The sequence below is a fragment of the Microtus pennsylvanicus genome, chromosome 11, assembly GCF_037038515.1.
Source record: "Microtus pennsylvanicus isolate mMicPen1 chromosome 11, mMicPen1.hap1, whole genome shotgun sequence".
Taxonomy (NCBI): Eukaryota; Metazoa; Chordata; class Mammalia; order Rodentia; family Cricetidae; genus Microtus; species Microtus pennsylvanicus.
The window spans coordinates 55,180,157-55,204,064 of record NC_134589.1 but is presented as its reverse complement, the minus strand read 5'-3'; the positions used below and the strand labels follow the sequence as shown (position 1 = coordinate 55,204,064).

General features: G+C 45.5%; 1 protein-coding gene across 3 annotated transcripts in view; it reads right to left on the bottom strand.

Annotated features, from left to right (window-relative positions):
• Shisa6 (shisa family member 6) overlaps window positions 1-23,908 on the bottom strand; it is a 294,162-nt gene that overhangs the window by 257,709 nt on the left and 12,545 nt on the right. For all 3 annotated transcript variants that reach the window (XM_075992134.1, XM_075992135.1, XM_075992133.1), the window contains one exon: window positions 13,028-13,188. In XM_075992134.1, the coding sequence (XP_075848249.1) occupies window positions 13,028-13,188 (161 nt within the window). The remainder of the gene's footprint in view (window positions 1-13,027; window positions 13,189-23,908) is intronic.

Here is a 23,908-nt window from a genome sequence, read left to right as displayed (position 1 = left end):
AACAGGGAGTTTGGAAGTAGGACCCAGGCAGGGAAGTGGAAGGAACCTGTCTAACAAGCCAAAGATGCTACCAAGACAAACGGTTTGACCTTGACCTAGAAAAGACGCCAATCATTCTGTATTTTTGCCCCCTCCCCCCGGCTAAAAACGGGTAATACTGTTACTGGCTTCCTAGCTCCTCTCCTCTGACAGCCACACGCCCTGTGAGGCTGCAGCCTTGGTGTTCTCACTGGGGACCAACCCACATAGTTGTAGGCAAGGGTTCATGGTACAGGGACAATGCTTATGACAAAAATCTAAATGGTTCTCTTAGGGAAGAGGTCCCCACCAAGTTGTCCAATCTGCTGTTTGGGTTTCTTTATTTTTTTATCTTTTTAAAAATTTTATTTATTTATTTATTTATTTATTTATTTATTTATTTAATTTTTGTGTGGTTTTTCAAGACAAGCTTTCTCTATGGCTTTGGAGCCTTTCCTGGAATGAGCTCTTGTAGATCAGACTGGCCTCGAACTCACAGAGATCCACCTGCCTCTGCCTCCCCCTGAGTGCTGAAATTAAAGGCATGTGCCGCCACCACCGCCTGGCCTCTGGTTTCTTTAGAAAACGTGAGGCTGCTTCACGTGTGCCCTGCCACACCTCGACAAGGGATCCCCCTCCCCAAGTCATTGGCAGATGGCATCCTCTGCCTGCCTCAGTCATGAACATGGCCTTACCACCCCACCAGCCTACTCTAAGGCCCTATTTCCTCCCGTCTCATTCTTAGAGGAAAGAAATGGCACATTTATTAAAGTGCAGGCTTATCTAGTTCATGCCGGATCTAAGCTGCTGTGATAAGTCCCTGAGCCACACGCACACAAAGTGAAACTCGAAGCTTGAATCGTGATCAGAAGAAAGATGTAAAGGCTGGAAAGGAATCTCACCCTGTAAGTTGTGGGTTCCACTCCAGGGGAGACTCTTCCCCTCCCCTCTAGAGGAGGGTAGGCTAGGGCTGAGGCAATGTCTACACCCACAGACCTTCTAGATTAGTGGTTCTCAGCCTTTCTAATGCTGCGACCCTTTAATACAGTTCCTCGGGTTGTGGTGACCCCCAAGTGTAAAATTATTTTTACTGCTACTTCATAACTGTAATTTTGCTGTTGTTGTGAATCATGTTGTAAATATCTGTGTTTTCTAATGGTCTTGGACAATTGCAGTGAAAGCGTCATTCAACACTCCCCAAGGGAACCAGTCACAACCTACAGGTTAAGAACTACTGTTCCACATGGTTCTACCTTCACACATGTCTGATTCAGGAAGTTGGCTTCACTCAATCCTGCACGCTTCTTAGCCGAGGCATGCTGCCGTCTCTTCATACCTGAGGAGCTGAGATACCTGGAACCAGAACTGGAGACCCCCAACCTCCTAACAGAGATTGGAGGAGGCCCTCAAAGATGAAAATGGCAGCCTCTGATTGGAGGAACACAGAGGTAGGGACTCTCCGAGAGGTCTCCTCAGCTATTATGGTATTCCTACAGGGCACTGCTCCGTGGGATTCATGTCACCATCTACAGTGAGAGAGTAAGACACCTTGGAGCTATTGTGCTTACTCTTCAGTGGCCACTGGCGTGCCTAGGCCGAGCATCAGAGTCCTTTTGAGGATACAGCCATCTGAGAGGACTGTGGGAAACAGAGGTGGCCACAAATACTCATTGTTCTGGGGGATTTTTACACCACACTTTCTGGTATGAAAGACCACCCAGTCTCCTTCCCAGCCACCCATAACACAGACCACTAATTGTGTTCCAGGAGATATTTTCCCCCACTCAGGACACCTCCATTTTAACTTTGATGCATCATCTAAAGACCACTGACTACAGTGACACACGGAATGTCAGGGCTGCTTTAAGCAAGGATCTGATCTGTAAAGAAATAGAACATGGAAGGAATGGGATAGGGGAGGGGGCTTGGAGGGGTCTAGAGAAAGTAAAGGGGATGGAAAAAGTGATCTAAGAGTATGTTAACTATAATTATTATTTTAAAAAAGAAAAAGAAATGGAGTATTAGCCAGGCCTAGTGATGCAAACCTATGAACCCAGCTATCTGGGAGGCTGGGTCAAGATGATTGCAAATCCTGACCTACCTGGGCTACACAGTGAGTTTAAGACTAACTTGGTGAACTTTGTGAGAGCTTGTTTCAAAATGAAGAAGAAGAAGAAGAAGAAGAAGAAGAAGAAGAAGAAGAAGAAGAAGAAGAAGAAGAAGAAGAAGAAGAAGAAGAAGAAGAAGAAGAAGAAGACGAAGAAGATGATGATGATGATGATGATGACGACGACGAAGAAGAAGAAGAAGTGGAGGAGGAGGAGGAAGAAGAGGAGGAGGGAGGGATGGGAATACAGTATAAGGTAGAGTTCTTGTCTGATGTCTGGTACTTGTCTGGTGCTGCCAAGATAAAGGAGAAAGAAAAGGGCATCACATTGTTTTCCTTTTCTTCTTGATGCCTGGAATATACACATAATGACATGAGTTTGGGCCATGGGGCCATGACAGAAAGCTGCATGTTTTGGACACCAGAGTGATGAGACAGCAGGAGCCTGTTGAAAGAATGCTATTCCTGGACTGATTCCTCCTACAGCAGAGAGAGGTAGGCCTCTTCATTGTTTAAAAAACTATTATTTTAGGTGTTCCATCATTGCCAAGCACACATAATCGTCACTGAAGCAACCAATACATTAAATATGAGCAATTTTTTCTGTCCTTTATTTAATCAATAAATAGTTATCTAAGGTCTACCAGGTGCCAAGATCTGAGAAAAATATATTGGAGCCTGAGAATAAAGCAAGCATCTTAGGCCTGGTCCTGTGCTAACAGCACTTAGAACTGAATGAATGACTCATCTGTTTTGGAGGATGAATAGAAGAGACACACGTGAATATGATTAGGCCCAGATCTCTGAAGGAAGAAATTCTGTATTTATACATGATAGTGGAGGTAGGGGAAACTCTCTGATTGTTCTAGAAATAGCTGCTTGAGAATTAGAGGTCCAACTTCGCTCATCTTCACATGCGGGCCTTTAGATTAAGACCTCTCAGCTATTCACTTCAAGTCCTTCTGTAGATCCGACCAATCTCATCAACTACTCGACTTGGTCCAAATATTGGAACCATCTTTAGCCCCCATCTCCTCTAGTGTCCCTTACATAGCCTCCTACCAATGCTGTCATTTCTGGCATGAAACAAATCTCAAACTCTTTATCGATATTGGCCCTTGAGAGCAATGGCCAATTTTATAAATCGGGTCGTTGTATTTATGTTTACATAAGGGAACCATCTTGAATTGAGGAGCTCCATGGTAAGGCAGCTTAGGAAGGAAGAGTCATGATACAGGCCACTGATGCTCACACGATTCAGTGACGACGATGGTGATGGTGGTGAGTGATAACAGTGATAGTAGTGGTGATGGCAACAACGATGTTGATGGGGACTGTGACGACAATGAGGTCAGAAACACAGCTGATGCTACTGCAGCTAGTGGTGAAGAAGATGAAATCATAGTGGTGATAGCCATAAAGGTGATGACAAAGAAGAGGACCAGGAAGAGAAACAGACACTGTAGAATGTTAAGAACTGCTAAGGCGATGTTGGTGTTCACTGTATCATTCTGGCAAATTCTCCATTGGTTGACAATTGTTCAAATTAGGAGTTTAAAGCAAATGAACAAGGCAGGGAAAAATATCCTTCTCAGTCCCCCACTGTGAGCATCCTAGTTCAAACCTCCACCTCTCTCCTACCATCCAAATGGCACACCTTCCAACCCACCCTGGGAAATGCCAGGACCTTGGGGTTTTTGTTCCTTTCCATATCTCCATACCCAACACCCTGAAAAGCATCCAAAGTACTTCTGAATGAGCAAAGGTATCAGCGTCCCTCAAGAGCCTCCCCCTCTTTGTCCTGGCTGTCCCTGTGCAGCTAATGAGAATGTGGTCCTTAGGTCACCTGCTCTAGAAGCTTGTCACGCTATGTCACCACAAGCTTCTCTTCTAAGTGTCCTGGGAGGGTATATCCTCACTTGCCCCATTGTTAAGAGCCGCATGCTCATGTGTCTCCCCTGCATACAGGACAACACACAAGTTTAATGAAGGAAAAAAATACTTCCCCGCTTGAGGCAGCTCTCTCTGAACGTACACAAAGTTCCAGTTCCTTCCTGGCCTTTGTCCTAATTCTTCAATCACTGTAGTCTGTTGACAGAAAATGACAACCAGTCTTTCCAGAGGAATCAGTCACTGCTCCCTTTTCTGGGCCTTTATGTTCATAATGATCCTCCCCCTCTAGGATCTTGTCCTCAGTTCAGCATCCTCCAGGGATTCCTCCTGCATCCTCCCGACCATTCAGTTCTTTTGCTGCTCCTGTTCCAAATGAAGCTGATGGTGGTATAGAAGACAGTGGTGATGCCTGCCCTGACCACAGCAGCCTCCCTCTGAATTCTTTGAGCTAATGCCTACGATTCTGATGGGGACCTGTGGGGACCAGTACAGCTGATGACATATTTGGTTGAGGATGGTCTTAAATTTAAGTTTCGAAAGCTGTATGATATGCATCTTCTTGTGCCCAAGGAAGTAAGATTTGCTCAAAATACAATGATTCATGCCTGGATTGAGATGGTTTGGTGCTGCTGTCTTCACCACCTCTGGGTCCCAAATACCCTTTTCTCTGTATGTAATAGGCCTGGCAGGAAAGACCTCTAAAGGTCACTGGGTTAGAGGCTGGGATCTCCTTACTCTCAAGATCACTGACCACTGTGCTGTGAGCATGCTTCCCAAGTTCAAGTTTCAGAACTCTACCTCCCCAGGGTAGCTATTTAGAAGGTGCCCAATAGGAGGTATCTAGGTCTGAATTTCCAAATAATTTCCTTGTAGGACCAGGCTAGCTTTCACATGAGTTCTGTCTTCTCTTCCACACACATCCATGCATTCTTGGTTTTCTGTCATGGGTAGAGGCAACAACAGGAACCCACCAGACCATGAAGATGCTTGCACTGCTCTATTGCACTTCCCAACCTCCAGAACACGGACCTAAAAAGACTCCTTCCCACCACTGGAATGGGCCCTGTCTGTAACTCTTTATAACTTGTGTTCTGGAGTCTGTTTGTCTGTCTGTATTTATATAGGACAGCACAGCTTCCTCCTGACTACATGGACACAGACAAGTAAAAGCTTCTACTATTCCCAAGTCTCCACTTTCTCCCCTGTGAAATGGGTACAGTTGTGGTTGAATCATAAAGTCCTCTAAAGAATGAAATAAGTCAGCCCATGGGGACGCTTTAAAAAGTCCTCAGGCTTTCCAAGCCTAGCATGAGTATGAATGTCTGCAATTAGTACAAGGAAACTCATGGCCAGGAAAACAGGCACACACCTCTCCTGGTTCAGAGACTGAGACTTCTTGACTGCAGTCTAAGGACATAGCCATTTCCATAGGCACTGATGTATCTCTTGCTCATAGCATCAGCATGAACCTGGGACTCCTCAGTTTACCTGATGATGCTCCTGGGGACCTAGTGGGTTTTCAGACACAATGGTAAGAATGTGGGTGTCCTACTTCCTGAACAGTCAGTATACAGCCCAAGGATGTTGAGCCCTGAGCCATGCCAGAGTATTGTGAGAGATGCCCTAGGAGTCACTAACACACTCAAGCCTCAGGAAACATGTGGTGAGTGTTTTCCATTGTCTCCCTTTACAGATCAGGAAACTGAGGCACAGAGTAGTCTGCTAAAGAAAGACAAGAGCTTGCATTTGAACTGACCTGACACACTGTATGGGGGTGTCCACAATGTCAGATCCTGGGACCCAGATGCCACTGGGAAGAAGAGGGACGTAGAGTCCTAAGATGATGCCTGGAAGGAGAGGTGAGGCTGAGGAAATGGACAAGAGGAGACTACTCCAGGCAGAGCAGAGGGCGGGATGCTGCTGAGAATCAGAAACCACAGGCTATGCACCCCCACAGGAACCAATTTTGTGCAGGAATCCAGAGTGCTGGTCACTGAGAGAGTGGTCTGGCACAGTTGAAGATCCAATAGGAATCAGCTTCAGGGACACTCCTACACCTAAGCTATGCAGAGGCTTGCTGGCCCTGTTCCAATGCCTAGGCTGACGCTGTCTGGGCTGGACATACTGGGCGAGACTTTAAACTCCACTATAGATACTAGTGTACCACTCTGCCCCCTCTGCAGGAGAGTGCCCTCCTCAAGGGAGATAAGCAAAGGAAACTCTTTCCCTGGACCATTAAAAAAAAAAAAAGATGGGTTAGATACCTTGTATGCCTGGTGGAGCCATTTTCCAGCACCTAACAGTCAGAGATCAATCCTCACATGAAACAGAAGCCACACTCTTGGCTGACCACTAAGCCCTGCCTGATGGCGAGCTCACCTGTCTGCTCCCGCATACAGCCCTCACCTTTATTCATTCCTCTCTCATGCTGGCTCTCTGCTCACGGCAGCTCTGTCTCTGTCTCAGGTCCTTTGTACCGGCTACTTCCTCTGCTTGGAATGTTCTTGGTCCAGATGTCTCCATGGCTGGGACCTTGTCAGTCAACTCAAATGCCACCTCAGGTACCGAACACCACTTCCTCTCCTCAGCAATGCTCTGGTACCTCTCCTGACTGTGTTGTGAGTCTCTCTCTCTCTCTCTCTCTCTCTCTCTCTCTCTCTGAAAGACTGACCTGTTGGCCTCACCTCTCCTCCCAGGCACTGGGAGAGGCTTTGCACTGTTCACCACCGAGACTTGAACTCAGGCAGAGGCTAGGTTCTGCTGACCTTCATGTCAGCTCTGTTTGATGGAGTAGAATGTGAATCACTAAATGACACATGTGTTTGAACACTTTAATAGTTGCAAAATAAAAAGAGGTAAAGAGTCAACTTCAATACTTATACTTAGTGCTCACCAGATTCGTCTGCAGGGACCAACACCCTGGCCAAAGCATACTTCGACTAGCATCCCCTTCATGCCAAAAGCTACATTCGTATGTTGGATGTTGGGATTTCTATTGACACTGATGGTCACCCATGTGACCCCTGTGGACCTCCATTTGCTCACAGATCAGGAACAGCAGGTCAGGGCAACCAATCTCAGCCACCCCAATCTCTCTGAGGCCGTCACTCCAGAACAAAACATCTCTGTTCCTCCAGCTGACCAACAGAAGGAAGATCCTACCTCTCATCTGGATAAGATATAGAGGATAGCTAGATGTCTCCTCAGAGTCCTAAAGCATAGCACACTTTTCTCACTTCATAGTCAGCCCGAAGACTGGAGCAAATAAGAGACTCTGGGGTATCTGGCCCAAGACTTCCATAGGGAGTCTCTCTTGGTAGAGAGTGAGCAGAGTTGGGCCCTATGTACCAGCCTCTCTGACATTCACCATACAGGCAAAGCTCCAGTCGATGAGTCAGCCCCAACAGGAGAAAGGGACTAAGAAACAAGCTCCGGTCCTGGAAACCAAGACCTCTATTCAGCTAGTACCCTGGGACTAGCTTCAGGTCAGTCACAGCAGCAAAGGCGTTCACAGCACTTCACAGAGAGTGCAGAGCGACCTAGGAAGTGTGCAGCCAATCCTACTCCTTGGATCCCTCCGACAGAAGACCGCATTGTTTTGCCTGTGGTTTCTATCAAACAGGCACCTGGCAGCTAGAGGCTTGCTGGTGGGAGTCTTGATCTGAGGAGCACATAGTGGCGGCGAAGAGACAAAGCCTTCACCTATACAGAGTGCGCCTTACATCCTGATAGAGACAGGAGCCGGGAATAAGTGAGCATGCAAATGACCTTAGGTGGTGCAGGTTCTCTACAGACAGTAGAACAGGCGGTGTAAAGAGATGAGGAGTGCACACAGGCCTGTCTGAGTGTTTATGTCACCACCCAAATGTCTGCTGCTGGGAAATTCAAGGCCATGCAACAGAGAGGGACAATACCTTGAGGTCAGAATATAGAGAACAAAGGCCTGGGAGATAGTGAAGTGGGTAAAGTGCTTGCCTTTGCAAACGTGGGGACCTGAGTTCCATCTCAGCACTCCTAGAAACCAAGTGAGTTCCAAGCTAGTGAAAGATGATGATACCATAAATTGTCCTCTGGCATTTCACCTGTATATACATGAAAATCTCTCTCTCTCTCTCTCTCTCTCTCTCTCTCTCTCTCTCTCTCTCGTGTGTGTGTGTGTGTGTGATAAGAAAAGGGCAATCAAGGGGGTAAGAACAAGTGGAGCCAGTGGAGAGAAGAAGGCAGTTGGATCTCATGCCAGGCTCCCACGGATGGTGGGACAGGCCACCAAGGGCTATGGCAAAGCAGTCCCCTGTCAGCTGCTCAGTCTTTAATCTCGATCCCTAAGACATCAACCCTCACACTCTGTGGCTCCCTTAGTTGACCATTCAAGGCTGTGACCATGACGATAGGCAGATGACTGCTCCTTTATAACATACAGTACATATTTAGACACAGAGCATAAAAATGCACTACCTCTGGCTGATGCCACACTTGATCCTAGATGTTGGAGAGCAAAATTCTGGAATATGACAGAGTCTATGGCCAGGGAGGATGGCCTACTATCCACAGACAACCCAAGACAAGCTCTTCAGGGGAAGCCCAGGCCAAGTCCACGCACACAGCCTCCACAGCTTCCCTCTATGACAATCAAGCCTTCAAGGTCCTGACCTCTGTGGATCTGCAAGCCTGAGTCTGATCTTAGAATGATTCTGCATTGTCTTCCTGTTAATTCTGGTGTTGTTTTCTCACCACGATTTTCTCAGATGCACCTTTACCTGCTCTCTCTCTCTCCTCTGAACCCTTTCTGAATCCTCCACTTCCTAACCATATCCACCAGGAGAGAACTTCTCTATCAGCCCCCTAACCTTATCCCAGGGCTTTGTCTGGACCTTGAACTCCACACACTTCAAAGGACTTCCTCCCTAATATGGTGTGCTCACTCCAGAACTTGCTTCTCCATCTTGATCACGTGAATGGTAGGGAATTTTTAAAACTAGTATATCAGCGCTTAGGTTCTACCGCAGAGCACACAAATCAGAATCTTCACAATGGGAGCCAGGCATTATAGTCTCATAAACCTTTTATGATCCCAAGGTGTAGCCACAATTAGGAATTCAAACCAGCTCCCATCAGAGAGTTGCTGCTGGTCCATGGACCACTGATTGAATAGTGGGGCTTCATAGGCAGTTAGACTTCAAAAGTGGGGAGACAAAGAGGCATCCCTAATTTTCTAGCCCCAAATAAATGCCTATTGTGGAGCCCCTGTGAGGTTGAGAAGATGTTTCTTGGGGAAAATCTCAATGAAAGACTCAGAGATTAGAAAGTCCCATAGCATAAAAATATTACAGGATCCATTCTGTTATACGTGAAGTATTGAACAGAGTACTTAGTACATAACAAGGGCTCAAAGCATGATACTTATGCTACATGGGTTAGCATATTCCATTATCACTCAAGGAACTCCACTCCAGTCCTCAAACCAAATGAGCATGAGCTGTCAACTTCCCAAACCCTGATCATGCCAGACACAGCCCCACAGACTCCACCTGGCCTTAAAGATTGCCAGCGTGTTACCTTCAGTTCCTTCATGCATTTGCTCTGTTTCCCAGGAGCTATGCATACACTTCCTCGTGGCTGGTAATGAGTGTTTGCTACAGACAGGGTCTGTCTGAGTGCTCAACCTGGTTTAACTTGCACCCTGAGAACAATCTAGACAGCCCCGGTGGCTGACAAGGAAATTCAGAAGGGCATGATCAGAAACATAATACCTGAAGGTTTGCTCCAAGCAAATCCATGCTTCCCTTGCTTCTCAAATCCCAATTGCTAAGCTTTTTCATCAACATACAGGGCCTTGTTCTGCAGGTGAGTCTGGGGTACCGCAGGCCCAGCAGGGCTCACGAATTCCCAAGCAACCCCAGGCAGCTGATCCCAGGAGAGCAGGTTGAGTGACAGAGCCACTGCACGCTCTGACGCCCGCCTCCTTAATGTCCCCCTAGGACCTCTGCCACTTTCCTACGATCGGTGGGCGGTTGATCTAACGAGTGGGAATATCACAGTAAATTTCCACTTTGAACATTTGCCCAAAGTTCTGTTTAAGTGGTGACTCAAATTGCAACATTGTGTGGCAAAGGACAGCAGCTATTTAGAAAAGCATCCTGTTTGATATAAGTACAGAAGATGTAGCTTGTTTGTGAAATTGCTTGTCGTACATTTCAGCTTCACCACGGAGAATGCTTCCCAGGCATTCCCATCTCAAAAAGCGAAGTGGAGAGTTGTAATTTGAAAAATACGAGGAGGGATTTCTTGAAACAGAGAATTGAGTCATGTAAGCACTGCCTTTCCTTCTCAGCTCACTGTATATGTATACATATATACACAGAAGGAATGAGAAAGGGTACTTAAGGGCAAACCAAGACTACTCAATTGAATAAGTAAATGAGACAGAATAAAAACTGAACAGAAGGGTGAGAATCAACAGCCAGACACACTTCGATGCCTAGGTGCCCAGAAATTCCAGAGTCATGGGCACAGTCCTGGAAGAGATTGACTTCAAATAATGAATCTTCCAATATATAAAAATACTCGTAGCTGGCAAGAACATTCAAGTTAGGAATGGTGTTCAGTGGGCAATCCCCAGAGTCAACTGATTCTAAACTTTGCGCTGAAGGGACTTTAAATACCTCCCCTATTCTCAAACCACACTCTCCACATTGATTAGGCCATGATATCCGAGAGGGGTTCTCGGGTTCCCTTAATGTTTCCTATAGGATTCCAACATGTAGCCAACTGGGGAGTTGGGGCATTCAGTGTCTGTGCTCATAACAGGTCAGGATCCAACCAGATCAGTGACTCTGCACCCACTCCCTCTGTAGGCTAATACACTAATGTCAGCCTCATCTCTAAAAATTCCTCCTACTTTATGGCGCTTGGACCCCAGAATTTTACTATATCCCCAGGTATTTCTAATGTGTACATAGCCTGGTAGACGGCCACGGATCCAGGTGCTTCTGCCAAGATTCCTTCTACTGGTTCCATGTTAAAGATCTAGGGTATTCAAGGTGAGACTGCACCTGAGGAGTGTTTTTGTCCAGCAGATTCACTCGTCTTTACTTGTAAAGCAGGGATTCCTAACTTTGGAGGGGCCTGTGGATCCCTTGAATCCTTCACAAACTATTGGCTGATTGTCTATGTGGCATTCATAGACATACATATTCAGAGAATATCTCTAGCTTTTGTCAGATGTTCAAAAGATTTAAGACAAGGGCTGGAGAAATGACTCAGCAGTTAAGAGCACTGGCTGCTCCTCCAGAGGTCCTGAGTTGAATTCGCAGCAACCACATGGTGGCTCACAACCATCTATAAGAGGATCTGATGCCCTCTTCTGGCATGCAGGCGCACATGCAGAGCATTCATATGTAAGATTTAAATCAGAATTTTTAAAAGAGTTAAGACTGTTGTCTTAAAGGCAAGAACAACTTGATAGATTCAAGAGAATTAAAATGTAAATGGAATAAATTTGGTCTCAGCTACAATTAGGATTTAAGCATACCTATTGCCTGCCTCCTAGTAGTTGTATGCCCTTATTGCAGGCTTAGTTCAGAAATCTGGATAAAGAGACAGATGTGGAGATTCCAGCTCCAAGTACCAAAGCAGCAATCGTGTGCCTGGGAGTGGAATCAGCACTAAACTAGCTGGTAATTCTCATAGGGAGATAACGTTACAACATATTGGTAAGGAGGCTGTTCCTTCAGATACTTTACATCCCTGTCCCTAGCTGGGGAAGGATAGAATGGTTTGTTGTTTTTTTCAATAATGACTCTGTAAACAATTTGTCTTAGTTTGAATCCTGGTGTTCTCTTACTTACCATGTGACATTGGGAAATGTTGGTTAGCCATATATATATATATATATATATATTTCTCATATAAAGTGGGAGATAAATACCTCCAAGACAGCTACAAAGAATAAATAATAGCATACCTATAAAAGTCTCTGAGTAATATTTAGACCAATAGCCCAATATATTACTGGTATTTGCAGGTTTGTTTTCTTATTCTTATACCTTATTGATCTTGTCCAAGTTACTGAGCTTGAATTTCATTCACTAACCCATTACACAAAGAATCTTGCCCAGTTTCCTTCACAGTGTTATCATGACGATGAAATAAAAAAAAAGTCAAAGGCGCATTCAGCCCTCCACATCTACAGGTTATGCATGTAACTGCAGATCCAACCAGCCACACAGTTCAACCCAACAGGAGTCATCCAACCATGCATCAAAGCTATTACCCCAAACTGGACCTTACTGAATAGGTACACACTTTTTTCTCATCATTATTCCCTAAAGTCCATGGCATAGTAAGTCTCATAATGTTCGTGTCATAGTAGATTTTCTCAGGAATCTGGAGATCATTTAACGTATGCAGGAAGATGTGTGGTGGCCCTATGCCAGCACCAGACCATTCATGTATAAGGGGCTTGAGCATCTGTAGCAGTTGGCACCCTCAGGTGTCTCAGCTCCAGTTCCCACATATATAAAAAGACACTTCATCCTATATCCAGGGAACCTATATCTCACAGGAAAGGGTCACCCTAAAATGCAGATACCATTGCTGTCCTTAAAAAGGACTCTGGGATTCCAATAGCTGAGCAGTTTCTGTGTCAGAATGCAGCCTTTGTTCCTACGTATCTGGCATCCTGGACAATGCCAAACCTTCCTGTCACATGGGCAAACGGGCAGCCATACTTGACCATGGCTGCTGCAAACTCTACTTCGCATTAGAGAATCACACCAGTCACTAGAAAAATCACAGATGGGCCACCAGTCCTCATCGGTCCCAGACCTGATCTCTCTCATACCAAGCCTTCACAAGAAGACAGTCCCCAGATTCTTACAAAAGCCTGTCATGTCTATCAGGACATCCACCACTGCACAGCGCTCCACGACCAGCCCAGTCAAGGCAGAAACATCACTAGAACCTCAGAAAAGAATCAATAAAACTTCAAAGTGACCAATTCTCACTTACCTGGAGTCTGCTTAGCCGTGCGCACAGGGGTGTAGTGGTTTTTCGAGGTTGATCGGACCGGTGTGTTCTCTTTGGGAGAGGTATCGATGGCCGAGATGGTTTCTCTTTCACAGTGTGCTATGGGGATTGGTCCCTGTTGCCTTAGTATGTCAGCCAGAGCCCTAAATAAGGAGAGTACACAGTGAGCCTCGCTGATTGGGTGCACACAACCACAAAGACGCCAGCTTACTACCATAGGCATTCTGTTGAATGTTTGAAAACCTGTAGAAGGAGCCAGAGATAAAGGCTATGAGCACTCAAAAGATGGTTTCATTTGCCGCTGGTCTGCAGGAGTAGAGGAGAGAGGTTGGCATGATCCAAAAATGCTGTGAGCATAGTATCTTTTCCTACAATTTATTCCACATCTGTAAACAATAAGCCCTTTCAAAACACTAGTTTTCCTGATACCCATATAGGCCACAACAGCATCCTCGGTATCTCAGAACGACCCAGGCTACTGGTCCTCCAGTGAAAAGGAGATCACTTTCTGTCAGGGAGCCCAACCTTTCCGTCCCCAAATACATGCCATGTAGCATGTATTAGAAATTGGTGACTCACAGAAGTGTAGCCTACAGCTCCTGTTGCAAAGAAAAACATGTCTTAGGTGCTAAAACAAAAAACATAGATCAAAAAAAAACCCAAAAACCAGGATAAGCATCAGGACGCATGGATGGTGCAGACATGCAGTTTAGAGCAGGGGGTATGTGCGCATGGGTAGACACACAGCGAGACTGCCAGGGCAGACACTCGGTGACCAGAGCTCCGGCTTTATTGACACAGACCAAGCTTCAACTTCCAAACAGGCATGTAGTGGGGACTTGGCAGACATCAATCAAGGCAGAGATGGGGTAGGGTGGGGTGCCTACTTCTGTCGTCCAGGGACTCACAAGTTAAGACAAGTCCCTCTGCCACCAGGTTTTAAACAGGAATCCCTCATTTATATGTGACATGAGATACCCACTGGCCCTGGGAAAAAAGAGACACTTAGGACTGATGGAAGGGAACAGGAGGAGACCACTCCCGGTCAGTATCATTCCAGTTACTGGCAAAGCCCTATGCCTCCAATTTTGCATAAGTAGAGACCAAACTCTCCAGTCTTCTCGGGGTCTCCCTAAGGCACGTGCCTTCAAAGCCTCTCCCATCTGAGATCTCCCAGCCCTTCCCACGGTTTCTTGTATCCCCATGTCCAGCTTCATCCTCATGATAGTGACAGCCACGACACTTGATGGATATGTCTAAGGCGAGCTGTTTCTTTCCTCTGCGCTTCCTGTGACACAGTGACCCTGCCTTGAAGAGCATCAAGTTGGCAATCTTATCATTTAGCGGCACTTATACAGCAATTTCACATTTTCCAAATGCTTTCCCCTAGCTGGCTTTCCATTCTCTCAGCCTGTCAAGAAAGAGCAGACACGCAGACACTCTCCGCCTACCCCGTTCGCTCTGCTGAACTGGCAGCGAGGGCTAAGACAGAAGCCAAGAGCTCTACATAGGAAACCCAGCAAGTTTAGGGTCCAGGCTAGAGAGCCATCATTCGGGGCCTGGGAAGAAGGGAGGCATTGCCTAGAAAGAGAGTCACAGGAGAGGTCCAACTCCCAAGTCTGCCACTCCTGAGCCATGAACCACCAGTAAATCTTAGTCTTTGACACAGAAATTTAACAATTTTTCCCCATCAGTGAAATACGGGATTTATACAAAGACAAACTTTAAGATCCTTCCTGATTCTAAAACTAAATTCTTTCACGTATCTTTTTCAACTGCACCCCCATGCTTGGTATCTTCATTCCTTCACCCTTTTAATTCTTAAACACACCTTCCTATCACCTCTCTGTGGTTAAAAAAGACTGAATTACAAATTATGATAGACATATAGGTCAAAGGAATATAATTGAAAATTCAAGCACAAACTCCTACATTTATACTTAAATCTTTTTCAACAAGAAAGACAAGTGTTAGGGCTGGAGAGCAGATTCAGCAGTTAAGGGAGCATGTTGCTCTTCCAGAGAAGTCAGCTTCGGTTTCTAGCACTCAGGTTGGGTGACTCACAACTATTTGTAACTCCAATTCCAAGGGATCCAATGTCCTCTTCTGGCCTCCTTGGGCACACATATGGTGCACATAAATTCATGCAGGCATACCCTAATTAAAAAACACATCTTTTTTTAAAAAATAAATAAATAAATAAAACTCCAAATGTCATTCAGTAGAAAAAGAACATTTTTCAAAAAAGTTGTCCTAGAGCAACTAGCTTTCCATGTTGGAATCTTACTCTCACATTACATACAAATACATACAAATCAATTCAAAGGGATCCTACACCTAAATGTTAATCCAAGCACTATACACTCTTAAAATACAAATGCAAATCATCGTGGTTTCTTAATTTGGTGATGATTTCTTACACGTGACACTGGAAATACAAGCAACACAGCAACAAGAGTATAGGTGGAGATATTCAAAACATCGGTATCTCAGCACCCACACAGCGGCTCATGATCATCCATAAGCCCAGTTTCAGGAGATCCAACTGATGCCCTTCTGTCCTCTGCAGACACCAGACAGGCACAAGATTTGCACGCATGCATTTGGAGAAAACACTCATACACATAAAATAAATTCTAAAAAGAAATCTACAGAAAGAACCTTGAAAGTTGACAATAAAACACTCCTTGGTTTTAAAATGGATGCAAGATTCAAACAGGCATTTCTCTAGAGTGATGGCACCACTGATTCTTAGGGAAACGGCCCATAAAAGTCACATTGTGGTGTCTATGCATACCTTTGCAGACAGCCATAACCGAACAGGCAGTTAATGCCAAGTGCCAATGAGGATACAACCGTGACTTCTTCACACTCCGGTGCTGGGGATATAAAAGCTCAGCTCCTTTGCTAAATGGTTTAACAGTTCCCCAAAATGCTAAGAACATCGCAAATGTGTGGCCCAGCCTACTCCTAGGAGAGATGAAAACAGACCTGCACAGCACTTGTGTATGAAGAAAGTTAATGGCATTATGAATAGTAACAGCCAAAGAGCAGGAGCAAGACACATGCTCATTGGTTCATGGCTGGATAAGCAAACTGTGTTGTGATCACACAACAGAATAGTAATTGGTCATAAAAAGGAAAGAAGTACTGATAGACACCACAGCATGGAAGTACTTCAAAACACACCCCTAAATAAAAGGAGACACCCCGAAGCCTAGATTTAAATAAAGAAGCAGGCTGGATACACCTATGGAGAAAGGGGGCTGCTATAGGTATGGGCTTTCCTTTGGAAAATAATACAAAAAGTTTAAACAATGGGGCAGCTGCTGAAGACAGAACGTCTACAAAGCACAATCTTGTACATTTGGAAATTTAAGGATGAATATTCCATTAGGTAAATTACATCTCACTAAAGCTAGTACTGAGGAAACGTCTCACTGATTTGCTTCCCATATGCTTAGAGATACTCCTGTCTACTTTTCTGATGGCCAGGGGGAAGAATGGAGTCACGTGATTAAACACATGATGAACAGGACTGCCTCTACATGAGTGACTCTCAAGAGTCAAGTGACTGTGTCCCCACCTTTCTGTCCTGGGACAGCTCGCCATATCTGGAGACATTCTGGTTGTCCTGACAAGCAAGGTGAGAAGTGCTTGCTGCTGGTGTCTGTCGTGCGACACCCAGAGATGGGGCTCAATCTCTTGCAGCGGACAGGATGGCCAGCCCATCATGACAGTTACCAAGAGTTAACAGTGGTGAGGTTGGGGGGCCCCCAAGAGAAATCTGCTCGGAACTGGGTGAACTAAGTGGCTAGTTCTATAAACATCCAATCAAGACTGAATGCCAGCAGGTCTGAGGATACTGAGAGGCTAAAGACTCTAAAGCGAGTGTCCTTTCTGTTGGAGTCTCCATGGTTCCTCAAGTCTTGGCACTTGCCTGGATGTGACGCACAGAAAGGAGTAAGGTAGCCTGTCCGATGCCACACTTTTGTCTACAGGGGCAATGTAAGTGGTTTTCCTGAGAGTTTTCTATCTCCCACAACTGCGGGGCTCCTAAAGTCCATCCCCCAAGAAGACCTGCTGAATGATCAGCTCCCTAAAGAGCAGCGGGCTCAGTGGATCTAAGTGAATGAGGTCTGACTAGCTACTTGACAGTGAGTTAGAACTCTGGGCTACAGCTGACCTAGACCATGTGATTATAGGAAACTACTCCAGAGTGATCGTCTGTGGCCCGATAGACTAGGCTGATTGGAATCTCAGTCCAGTGGGAAAAATGATGTTTTAGGTAGGGTTTCTATTGCTGTGAAGAGACACCATGACCACAGCAACTCTTGTAAAGAAAACATCTAACTGGGTGGTTTGCTTACAGTTTCAGAACTTCAATCCATTATCATCATGATGGGGAGCATGGCAGCATGCAGGCAGACATGGTAGCTGAGAGTCCTACATCTTGTAGGCAACAGAAAGTTGAATGAGACACTTGGAAGTATCCTGAGCATAAGAAACCTCAAAGCCTGCCCCACAGTGACACACTTCCTCTAAAAGGCCATACCCACTTCCTAATAGTGCCACTCCCTATGAGATTAGGGGGGACAATCACATTTAAACTACCACAGGTGAATTGGCTAGAATATGTGTTTCCCAAAGTCCCTCTATAGACCTCCTGACCACATGCAATATCCACGAGGGAATGATGGCCAGGCGTAAGCTCCTGGTCCCTATCAGGTCCTTAACATTCTTCAGAATTCAGCCTTTTCCCCATGGAGGAGATCTGAGCAGTGTGCCCTGTCAGCCCCTCGTCCTGTCCATTCCCTCCGCTCAGTGACCTCCCTCTTTGCTCTGGTTCCTCTCTACCTTCCATTCCTCGCTCTCCAGGGTGTTTGATAAATATTATTCTAATTCTGAAATGTGTGATCCTGGTCTCACCTAATTAATTTGGATATGCCAGAGGAAATGGGTTAAGGCCTGAGCTACTTTCTAACCACAGGAAAGAAATCTGGTCACGGAGAAAGAACTGAGGAAGCTTTGTAAGAGTGGGCAGCAACTTTCAGGGACTTGGGGGGACCAAGGAGACGAGGAGGCAAAAAAAGGGGGAAGAAACAGGTCAGGGCAAAGAAAAAAAATAGGAGTTAGAGCCAGAAGAACATGAAATAAGGAAGTGGAAGAGGGAGAAGAAGAGGAGGAAGAGGAAGGAGAGACCCAGACCAGAAGCCAGAGAGGGAGAGAGGAGACAGAGAGAGAATCCAGCAGAAAAGGCAGGAGAAAAAATGAAAACCAGAGAGGGGAAGGGAAATAAAGAGAAAGCCATTCAGAGCGGCTTCCTGCTCGCTCCAGCTGGGCCTGCTAATTTAGCAAATGCCAGGTGATATCTGGGCATGCAGAAACAATTAGCAAATGAGTGATTTGGGTCAAGTTTATTTGTTTGCTTAAAATCTCGGGTAATGTTGTCAATGATCTCAAGGAAATGTGGACAGAAAGCTTTTTCAAAAACACATTCAGAGACAGAAGAGGGAACCAGGGGAGGGTTAGAGAAAAAGAAATTCGGGAGAGACACAGAGAACTAGCCAAGTGAGGGAGCAAGGGCAAGGCTCCACCCCACCAGGAACCTGGTGTCCCACCATAGGTAAGGACAACAAATGCACTTAATTTAGGAAGTTGGGGAACACCTTCACCCCCAGTCCTCTTCCCCATCCATCATACCGGCTGCACTATCTAACATATCAAGCCAAGGAACTCTTTTGCCTAAAAACTCTGTTTTCTTGCTGATTTCCCTGTTCCTTCTTCTGATAGTTTCCTGTAGTGCGAGCTTCTTGGAAGGAAGGCAGAATAACTGAGAAACAAATCCAAGTCTGATCCCTCAGCCAAGGAAACATGGGCCCTCCTCAGTCCTGAGCCTTGCACTTAGTCATCAGGATGGTGGAAATGCCATCTTGCCTTCTAAAAGCACTTAGTATCTACGTGTGTTTTCCTGCCTAGCCCCCTGCCTTCGCTTCTAGAACTGTGACCTTTACAGCTGTAGTACCCAAAGTTTTACTGAGGATTTAAGGCTTAGAGTTCACTCAGCACTCAAACAAGATGGAACAGAAATCCGAAGTCTGGACTTCGTGACTTGAACCTAAGCATCCTTTGGTACACAGAGACCACCTCTCTCCTATGTATCTCACTTTCTTTCCTCCTCAGTGATTCTTTCTGTTCTCCCCAGATGGGCTGGTGCCCTACTTTGCTTTTGTTTTTTTCTTTGTCCTTTTGTTTTTTTCTGCACTAAACACCATGACCCAAAAACAACTTGAGGAGGAAAGGGTTTATTTGACTTATATTCTAATCACAGTCCCTCATTGAGGAAAGCCAAAGCGGGAACCTGGAGGCAGGAACTGAAACAGAGGCCATGGGAAAATCCTGCTTACAGGCTTGCTCCGCATGGCTTGCTCAGCTTGTTTTCTTACATAACCCAGGACCACCTGCCCCGAGATGACACCATCCAGCGTAGACTGGGCCTTCCCACATCAATCATTAGTCAAGAGAATGCTCTCACAGGCTTGCCTATGAGCCAATCAGACGAAGGCACTTTTCTCAACTGAGGTTCCCTCGTCTCAGATGACTCTAGACCTTGTTAAGATGATAAAAACTAACCGCGAGGGTCTGCTGATTTAGCAAGTGCCAGGGGATAATATGTGAGCATGCAGAAGCTATTAGTGAAAGACTGGATCAAGACCAGTTACTCACTAGCTTGAATATCTACTGTACGCACTTATCCATCCATTCATTCCACCCACCCATCTATCCACTGACCCATCCATCCATCCTTCCATCCGTGTAGCCAATCATTCACCCATGCATCCTCTATCCTTCTTTGTCTTATCCATTGACCTATCCATCCACTGCATTCATTCATCCACTCATCTACCTCCCACCCACCTATTCATCCATCCATCCATCCATTCACTCACACACATCCATCAATCCCATTCTCCCCCATCGATCCACCCTTCCTTCCTTCTAGCCCCTTAATCACAGTTTTTCCCTCTTAGGTCCCTATCATGGTCTCTGAACAAGAGAACTTTAGAGAGTATTTGACCTTTAGCCAAAAAATCCGAGCTGGACCTCTGACCTCAGCTGCCTCTCAGCCACTCAGGTCTATTTGTCACCATGAGTCATTAAGACCAACCACTTTGAACACCAGCTAATCTTTTGGTCAGATAAAAACCTTAAACAGGCACGACTATACTTCATTAGATCCTGGCTCTGCATGAGGCCAGAGTAAGGAACCGAGCCCTTCTCTGTTAAGCTCTGGTCTCTTGGCCTTTGGGAATGACCCAGTTTGAAAGCAAATGTGGCAAAGGAACACAAAATGAAACTTTAGACTTTCCTACCTTACTTTCCACTCGTCAGGAGATAGATGGTCAAAGCTGGGTCCTGTGAAATAACTGAGAAGCTGGGACCCCTCATGTCACCTTTTAAGTCCTGGGTCTCTTAATAACATTTTCGTAGGGACCCCAGAAATAAGCCACGTGGACTTTAGCAGCAGCCTGAGCCGCATCAACGCTTCAGAAGGAAGAAAATATACTCAGTCCAGTAAGTTGTTCCACAGGAAGAACAAGACCAGTTGGACGGTCAGACCCCAGTCACGCCCTTTCTTCTTCAGGGAGGGAATGGGAAGAAGCTGATGGTGCTGAGGAGGTATGATAAAAGGCTAAGGTGATAGACTTGTCCACAAATAAACCACGGCAGCTCATGTCCCAAGTCCTGAGGACTAATGAGAACACTCCTGTTTCTGAAGACATTTCCCAAGACATCCCTGACTCATTGTGTATCCTAAATATAATTAATTCTTTTCTCTTGTCACTAAGAAGTTAAATGCTTGGTAAGAGGGACCATCAGCCTCACTTTGGGTCCTCTTTGCAGAAAACGCAAAGTAGAATACACAGCTTAGGAAAGGGGACTGATTCATGAAGCTGCAAGGCAGATCATGGAAGTTGGTGTTGATTTTTCCCTGTAAAGCTCTGGTATCTGCTTCTTTTACATTTCCCTAGAAGTGATGTATAAATGCTCCATTCCATCTAGGTAAAGGATTCCAGTTATCTGAGTTGCAAATAACTGAGTTCTTACTGGCACTGAACTTGAGGACAAGCTGGCGTCCTCTTTGACCTCTCCTTTGCCTCGCTCTTCTAGACAGTTGGAGTGTTTTTATCCTCCAAAATCTGCAGTCAGGACAACTGAAATGAACATATTTTTAATAACCTCGGACCAAGGAGAATGGCTTAATTTATGTCTCCCTATTCCCAGTTCTCTCACAGTCCACTTGAAAAACACAGCTGCTGGCTTTGTGTGTGCACAAGACCGCTCTCCTCACACAGAGGCGCAGAATGGATGTGGGGATCTCATTTGTTGGTTAACAATGTCTATGCATCTGCATTGAGCTGTTCTGCAGGTCTGAGTTGTCCCCAGCACAATTGGAATTCATCACGGCCAGTAAACATCTCTGCAAGGAAAGGGCAGCCTGCTTATTCCGTTTTTCAAGTAAGCAGAGCCAGTTGCTGCTGCCCCATGTGTGCCTGTCCTGAGGCTGCTGATAGGGGGCCAGTCAAGAGTCTACAGCATCTGTAGCCCCGCTCATTCCTAACAGCATTCTCGCCACGCACTTCCTCCAGACCCCAGGAAACATAATGCAAATTTACCCAGGTCTAAGAAATCCAGAAGAATCAAGCCCAGACTTTCCAGCAATCTGTAGGTGATTTGAGAATGAATCAGATTTGAGTGTGTCAAGTGTTGCCACTGGCTAATTGAAAACAGTTGCCAAGATGGCTTAGCATAACCACACAGCTAACCACATGACAAGTAAGTTTATAAAAGCACTTTCGTGGAAGGTGCCGATTTATTGTAGAGTTGGTTAGTTTGGGTTGGTTTTGATTTTTTTTTTCATTCTGTTCGCTTTGCTTCTGCTTTGGCAGAGACCTCCGTCTCTAGATGAGCAAACACAAACAGCAGAGCCTGTTGACCAAATGCTGGGATTCTGAACTAGGGAACCTAAGTGGGATGCTGGCCATATTGGTACACTGGTACTCATTAATCAGCTACTTACATTCCCATGGCTCTGTTTTCTCATTTAAAAATTAAGCCAAAGTAATAAGGCCTCAGTGTGTGTGTGTGTGTGTGTGTGTGTGTGTGTGTGTGTGTGTGTGCACGTGCGTGTGTGCAGTCTACCTCTTAGGGTTATTGTGAAGATTAAATTCATTAATATTTGTGAAACACTTATAATAGAGCCTGGTGCTTAGGAAGCACTAAGTAAATATTTGACTAACTAGATCTTAAATGGGCTCAGCTTACAGAAACACAGCCGTAGCACAGGTGGAAGAAGGAAATCGCGGGGTCTGTCTCGACAAAGTTGACATAACAAAACTCTCAAATTGCATGGTCTAGCCGTGGCCATGGTCATCTTGGGAGGAACTATCTGCAGACCCCATTTCCCACCACAGCCTAATGACCAGAAGTCCACCTGCTCACACGCCAGGTGCTCTTGAGCCCTGTACTTGGACTTGGAGAGGCAGGTGCAGAGAGAGTATGTGTTCCTGTGCACCAGGCTATGGCAGATCATGTTTTGCCTGTCGGCACTAGGAAGCACCAAGATAACGGCCCATAGAGAGACAAAGGATCCACACAGGAGCAAATCCACTGATTTCTCCGGGAGCTTGGGTGGACAGTCACATCAACCTGACTAAGGAAACAGTCGGTTGGTTTCCTATTAGTCTCTTCTCTTTTTTCCTTTCTGCTTCTCTCTACCTATCCTCTCCTTCTTTCAGATAAGTTTAAAAATTATCATCATCCCCATGCTCAAGTAAATAACGTTAATTCAAGTAAACGCTATTCAGTCAGTCACTCGGTCATTTTCATTATGCTAAGTACTGTCCCAGTGTGACCAAATTAGTCTCACACTTCCTGCACAGCCCTATTGATGGGACCTGCAACCAAGAAAAATTGCTCCCTTGAATTTCTTTTTTCAACCAGCTTTCGTAAAGAGCCCTCTGAATCTTTAAGCTCTTTGAGTGACTAGGTTCCATATGTGGTTAGTATCCCCTAGATGAACAGCATCTGCATAGCCAGAGAGACTAGAAGTCACATCCCATGGGAAGGCTTCTATGAATATTGACTCAAATACTAGATCCTGAAAAGAGGATGGAGGGGCCTTGACTGTTGTCCTTGAGGAGGTGTTTTGCAGTCTTGTGGATGTGAGGAGTCAGTTTGGGTTCTCCAATGTCAATTAGAAAAGCATCCTAACAATAGACTAGACTGTCTGCAGAATAGATAAATGAATGGACACCTACACCCCAAGAGGAGAGGAGATGATACTCAGAGGGAAGGGACTGAAAAAGCATTATAAGTCCTTTTCTATCAAGAGGATCTGTAAGAAGAACATGCCAAAACCAAGCATCCTTATGAGGTCATTTGCAGAGGATAAAGTCTACAAGATAAGGAATGAATAAGGATAAGTGTATCCTCTTCCATGCCCAGGGATGCCTCTCTTTTAAATGAAGATGTCACCTTTGTCCTGACTTTCCAGGTGTGTTGGGGTCAGGATGGTCCAGAGAAGCCCATAGCGCTCCAGTATATTCACCCATATCCCACATCCGGGTTAATAGACCAGAGGGGCCAAGGGACTCACTAAAGATCATGGAGACAGTAAGTGACAGAAGCGGCCTGCTATCTCGACATTCAGAAAATGCTCCAAGGCAGGAAAAGATGGATGACAATCTCCAGAAGCAAGAGGAAAGACCTTTGTTATCTGTCCCTTGAGAGTACATAAGCAGATGAGGGGAGGATGTCAAAGTTCTTTTTCTAAGGTGCCTGCTTCTGGCCATTCTCACA